General features: G+C 35.8%; 1 protein-coding gene across 3 annotated transcripts; it reads right to left on the bottom strand.

Moving 5' to 3' along the window:
- Window positions 1-1,740: 1,740 nt before the first annotated feature.
- LOC149409220 (uncharacterized) lies at window positions 1,741-4,767 on the bottom strand. Of its 3 annotated transcripts, none has more exons than XM_089650070.1 (6): window positions 4,593-4,767; window positions 4,294-4,519; window positions 4,059-4,197; window positions 3,765-3,833; window positions 3,412-3,510; window positions 1,741-3,328 (listed from the first exon to the last, which is right to left on the bottom strand). In XM_089650070.1, the coding sequence occupies exons 1-6, from the start codon at window positions 4,763-4,765 to the stop codon at window positions 3,036-3,038; spliced, it is 999 nt and encodes a 332-aa protein (XP_089506196.1). In that variant the 5' UTR covers window positions 4,766-4,767; the 3' UTR covers window positions 1,741-3,035. The 3 variants fall into 3 exon arrangements, with proteins under 3 accessions (XP_089506196.1, XP_089506197.1, XP_089506198.1); XM_089650071.1 differs by having other exon boundaries at window positions 3,412-3,507; XM_089650072.1 differs by lacking the exons at window positions 4,294-4,519; window positions 4,593-4,767 and having other exon boundaries at window positions 4,059-4,282.
- Window positions 4,768-6,440: the final 1,673 nt, after the last annotated feature.

Raw genomic sequence — 6,440 nt, 5'->3', positions numbered from 1 at the left:
GCTAATTGTAAAAGTAAACAGTAAAAGTCATAGAAATGAGTTTTTTCATTTGACATTTACCGTTTACTTTTACCTACAATCTTACAGCTAGGCAACCGTGCTGTAAATGCTAATTGTAAAGTAAAAAATGGCTGCCATTGCCGAAGTGACAGTTCAAGAGTTTAGAGGTTATTTTTTGTTGTAGCTATTTGGCGGTATTTGCTATTATATATTACCAATATTACTTAACAAAATGTTTGCAACAAGTGACAGTTCTTCAAGTTCTGATGATGAAGTTGTAATGAATATGACGCGACGTGTTAAGCGACATAATATACGTCGGAACATGTATCTAATGGAAGATCATGATTTTATTTGCCGATTTCGTGTCAATAAGGAAACTGCTCGACTTTTAACTACATTAATCGCAGATATGATATGTACTCCCACCGATATGTAAGTAATGGTTAATAAAATGAAATTACAAACATTTTTACAACAATTTATTCAAATTACATCACGTAAATAGAATGATAATGACTTTCTTTCTCTCCTTAGGAATAATGCTGTCAAACCATCTGAACAGTTGTTACTGGCTTTGCGGTTTTATGCAACTGGTTCAATGCAAAGAGTACTTGGGGACATTGCAAATGGACACAAAAGTACAGTATGTAAAATAATTTTCAATGTGTCAAAGGCGATAGCGTCACTCAATAAAAACTTTATATCAATGCCCAGAAGTGACGCTGGAATGTTAGAGAATAACAGAAAGTTTCATAGATTGGCCAAATTCCCAAATGTTATAGGAGCCATCGATTGTACCCATGTACCAATAACATCTCCAGGTAAATAAGCTTTTCGTGTTTTTATTTAACTGTAATAAGTAAGATTAAGAAAGGGCCCTCAGATGGTTTGGGCATGCAGAGCGAATGAATGAAGAAAGAAGGAAAAGAAAGGAAAGGAGAACATATGACGCAAATGTGAATGGTGAAAGAAGTCTGGAATGCCCGAGGAAGACGTGGCACGATCAAGTGAATCAGATACTTAAGTCGGGCCATGTCAGGAGTCAGAAAAATAGATGAGTATGTATGAATGTAAATGAGACAAAACAGTAATATTTGGTTTTCGCATATATTTATGCAATTGGAATATACTACAATATTTTATAATTTCAGGTGGAAATACTGCGGAGTTATACAGAAACCGTAAAGGTTATTTCTCATACAATGTCGAAACAATTTGTAATGCTGATCTACTAATTTTGGATATTGTATGTAGATGGCCAGGAGCTAGCCATGACAGCACCATTTTTAATGCTAGCAACATTAAAGGCAGGTTGGAGAATGGAGATTTTGGAAGCAACGTAATTTTGGGAGATGGGGGTTATGGCGTGCAGCGCTACCTTTTAACACCTCTTAGGAATCCAATTACACCAGGGCAGGAACTATACAATAGATGCCATATTCGCACCAGAAATCCAGTAGAGCGTTCGTATGGTGTCTGGAAGAGACGTTTTCCCTGCATTGCGACCAATTTAAGATTAAATCAAAACAGAATCGAAAGTGTCATACTTGCCACCGCAGTTTTACACAATATTTGTTTAAAAAAGAACATTCCTGAGGTAGATCCGGAAATGTATGTTGATCTCGACAGATTCCGAATGGATAACAATGAAGGCGGTGGCAGCGGTGCGCCCACCACCTCTGGAAGCAATGCTAGGGAAGCACTCATTCATTCCTATTTTGACCACTAAGTATTTATTCCTTGTATCCATAATATTTATATACATAGATAACTACTTTCTTACAGTTTTCCATCAATAGACCCTTTGCAGGTTTTCATTTACATAAACTCATTAGAAATTGGAGAAGAAGTTGGATATAGAGATGTATAAATGTGGAGGAAGCAAGGGAGGTTTATATGGGCATTTGTGTAGAGCTGTCCTCTCTGCCTACCCCAAGAGGGAAATGGTGTGTATTGTGTATGTATGTATGTATAATTTTGTTTCAGGTTGGCTGCCAGAGACACAATATGAATCAACTTGTAACTCATGTGCAGTGTGCACATGATATGGAATAAACAAGGAATTGAAATGATGGACTTTTTCAAAAATATAATTTTTATTTAAGAAGTTGTAGGACTTATGTAGGAAAATTATTATCTTTAAGTAACAATTATATGTTTATAATTTATTAATGCTCCTTATTAATGAAAATATACATAGTTAAAACTAATACATAAATTACTTTTAAATCTGGAGAAACGCATATGAAACATATATAAATGAACTACAAACGGGTAACAATCACCAAACAAAGTAATCAAAAAGCTATTTAACTTCAAACCCAGAAAGTCCACAAAAAAATACATATGGAAACAAAAACTTTAAGAAAACTATATTATGAATATAATACAAAATAAATTCATACATTCAAATACAGAATTCAATAAAACGTCCAAGTACACACACTTAACCATACATACTCACTATAGGGGGGGGCAACATATATAATTGCCTTTCAGACAACATTGAAAAGGAAAAAAAGTGTAGGTACATTTAAAAAAAAAAAGTTTATTTTTATGCTGAATCAGCAAAACACTGAAAGTGAGTAATATTGTTATTGCTTAACTTATGTTTGGATGAACAAACTCCCACTTAGCATCAAACAAAATAAAACTATAAAGAACTACGTTAAGGAAATCAAATCAAAGTAATATCGGAAGAAGACCTCTCTAGCATATTCAAAACAACAACATAGTCCTTGAAAACATATTCAAACATACATAGTCCCCCTCAGAACAGGATCTCCTAGTGAGGAGGACTTCAACAATCTGCGTCGTTTTTATGTATATATATTTCACATATACCCTACAAATGTAATTAATAATATAGAAACTAAATAAAATATTCAACAAATTTGACAGGATACCCATTTTAAATTTTTAAAAAAGTAAGTATGTATTCTTTCAAAAGTGTATATTATTCAATGTGAAAGAGACGATCAAACATGCTGCTGAAATGGAAAATTTGGAAATAGAAAAAAACATGCTCCAGATTAACTATTTAATTGTTTTTCTAAAATAAGTATTTCTAACATCTTTTTCTTTTTTTCGAATTCTAAATTTTCAATTTCTAGTTTCCTTTTCTTTTCCAAATCTTCAATTTCTACTATCCTTTTCTTTTTTTCAAATTCTAAATTTTCCATTTCAAATTTCTTTTTCTTTTTTTCAAATTCTAACACTTCTAGCTCCATTTTTATTTTTTCCTCCTTCAACTGGATTAAAGATGGGCATACAGACAGGCTTGTCTGTTTCGGGGGTGTTTTTTTTTGCAACCTTTTGGGAATATCTGCAACAAGAATAAACGTTCCTATTTTATTTATTGGATTCATAAATCAATTCAAATTTTTATCGATTAATGTTTCCACTTACTTCTCCGAGGAGTTTCAGCTATACCTTCTTGGTTTGTGTTATCTGTCTGGTCCACATCTATCGTAAAGAGCTGCTGACCATCCATCCCAGGATTCACTTCTGAAATCAAATAATAACTATGTAGGTACTCATGTATTATGCAATCTGGCGGAGAAATAGTTTCCTGGTTAAAGAAATTATGACAGTTATTGGGAGCAAGTCTTTAACGGGATAGTTGCTAATTGTAGATTGCAATTTGTGGGTAACTAAATCAAATGTGTATCTGCTTGGCCATAGGGACCTCAAGCATTTACAGAACATATCTATAATACGTACATATTTGTTAACATACATTAAATGAGAAAATGTATTACCTGAACCCATGAGCTCCTGTACTATTAATAACTTTTCTGGATTTAATGTATTGACGTTCTTTGATGTGGCTGAAAAGATAATTAATATTTATATAAAAACCATACCGGCTTATTTTTTTCAGACATAACTTTTGTTGAAAGTTAAACTTTATATAAAAATAACCGTATAACAATATATGACATAATGAGACAACAGTATTCATCACCACCACCGCACCGTGGCAAGAGATAATTGACACATGAGTGTACCCACACCACTTCATCAACCTATACATTTGGAATATAACAACTTACAATCTCCATCGTATTTTGAAGAAATCCCCACAATGGATTCCTTCATAATGCTAGACACCCACTCCGAAGTGTCCGACATTGGCGGAAGGGGAGGTCCACCGCCTGTTTGTTGCCGAGACTGCCTTTGCTTTCCAGCTTCCTAAAATATACAAAACATACATTTTTTCAATAATAAACAAGTGAAATCATCATGAATAAATGAGTGATAATATCAAATGATTAGTGATTGTAATACCTTTCTAGCAACACGCTTTATATACTCCCACTTATATTTCAACTGTTTTGTTGTCCGTAATATGTTTGTTGACGCATTAAACTCACTTGTCAACGTGATCCAGGCTTTTTCCTTGTCATGTGAGCCCAATGCGTCAGTCCTTTTACACAAAATTACGGATCCATATTTTTGAATTAAGTTTTTTAGCAAGTCTATCTCCCTCGCCGAAAAATTGTTTCCACGTTCGCTGCAAAGATGTATACATTAGTTATGTATTGAAAAATAACTATTAATACTGATATAATTGAATTTTTACTTACTTTTCGCTAACCACACTCATTATTATCGCAAAATTTACAAACAAAACACAAGCGACGCGGCTACAGACAATGCAATTCACGGAATGTTGACATTTGTTGTGTGTGTGTTGCCACATGAAAAAATATATGAACAGTTCCCAATACGAAAATGTGGGAATTAGATTAGTTATCATGCTGTCATCCCTGTTTACCTTTACTTTCGCAGTTGGCGTCGTGAAAAAACTCATTTTGCCGTAAAAGTCAACTGCACTGCTAAAGTAACTGCAAACTGTACAGCTAAAAGTAACGGTAAATGAAAAAACCCACCCTCATGGTTTGTTTATCTTTCAGTCTACCTTTTTTTTTTGAACTTGGGTTATTGACCTCGTTTTTTTTTTCCTATTTCTGTGTCGTATTATACTCGTTAGTATTGGAATGTCTAATCTGTTTATTTTATCCTGTTTTAATAACTATGTTTGCGAGTCTTAATGTTTTTTTTTTCAATAGATAAGAAATCATTCATCTTGTATTTCTAATTCTCCCTGGTCACATGGCGCCAATTGTAATGATTCCACCCTTCTTACATTTATACCTATATTGAAATGATGGTTATTTCTCCTGTCTGATCTGCAGAATGTTGTAACATCCTGGTCATTGCCCTTCGATTTTCCTAAGCTGTTGGTGGCGCCCTTAGAGGACTACCTTAAGAAGAAACCCTAGCTAAGTCTTTCGACCCCCGTATGGAACATACGGCAGAAGATCTTAAGATTTAATTCGCAATAATGCCCCTTTTTCAGCGTTGTGTATTTTTTGGTTTTGAAATTCATATGAGATATGAACGGGCTATTAATGCATATATTTGTGGTAATCCTGGTTCGTTTAAATTAGAGTGAATGATCCCTTTACTATTGAAATTTTAAAACTTTCTTATAAGACCGCCCGTTCAGCCTACTCTCGTCTCCTACAGTATCCCTAACTCTAATACAGTGGTAATCGCTTGTAACCTTTTCCTTTTGAGCTCGTTCCTACCTTTAATAAATCCGAGGACATGAAATAGTTTCGTTATTGCATAAATTAGTATAGTATGGTGTTGACATGCATAGTGCGACGGTTTTCGTCATCTCAGCTCCGGGGTCGCCTTCATTCTGTTTTACATATGTTAATTTTGTTATTCGACACTTAATCTTTTATAGGGAAGGGATGAGAGGGGGGGGGAGAGGAAGGGTAAACTATGTGATCGAAATGTTTTTTTTTGCAAATTACGTTGGCTCCTCCGCTGACCAAATACGAGAACGGTGGATGGTGATCAAAAATCAAACGCTGACCCCGACGTGGCTACACTATACCCCACAGCTGGCGACCCATTTCATAAAGGTACCCTGACCTGTCGGATGCATTCACGTCCAAGAGAAAGCGAATTAAGTCATCACGCCACTTCCGAAATCGCTCCAACGCCCATTCCTCCGGACGAGCTACTTTACTGAGTCTAGATGGGGAAGGTAATTGCATCCCATATCATGATACTAACGCGAAAAAGTGTGTCGTGTAGGTTTTGCCTGATGAAGCTCAAACTCCCACGTGCCGTCAGACCTACAGTTCACCTCAAAGAAGCTGCTGTAATTCCGCCAAGGGAGCGTTCCAGTTGGCTTACATCAGCCTCTCGGTCGACATCATTGAATAATGTGATAGCGCTGCGGACTTATTCCCACGAAATATTACGCCGCCGCCCTCCACGTGGATTTTCACAGACGTCCAAAGTGCCTTCGTCCTACACGCCCCAGCTGCAGGCCATGTTCCCGTTCATCACCAATTGGCATCACTATTTCCATTCCACTTTCGTGCCCAATAACTCCACACGGCCCCGTCAGA

Source organism: Hesperophylax consimilis, unplaced genomic scaffold (genome assembly GCF_061612785.1).
Source record: "Hesperophylax consimilis isolate HC1 unplaced genomic scaffold, BYU_Hcon_1.0 scaffold_33, whole genome shotgun sequence".
Classification (NCBI taxonomy): domain Eukaryota; kingdom Metazoa; phylum Arthropoda; class Insecta; order Trichoptera; family Limnephilidae; genus Hesperophylax; species Hesperophylax consimilis.
The sequence above is the reverse complement of the archived record's forward strand: the minus strand, read 5'-3'. Positions and strand labels throughout refer to the sequence as shown.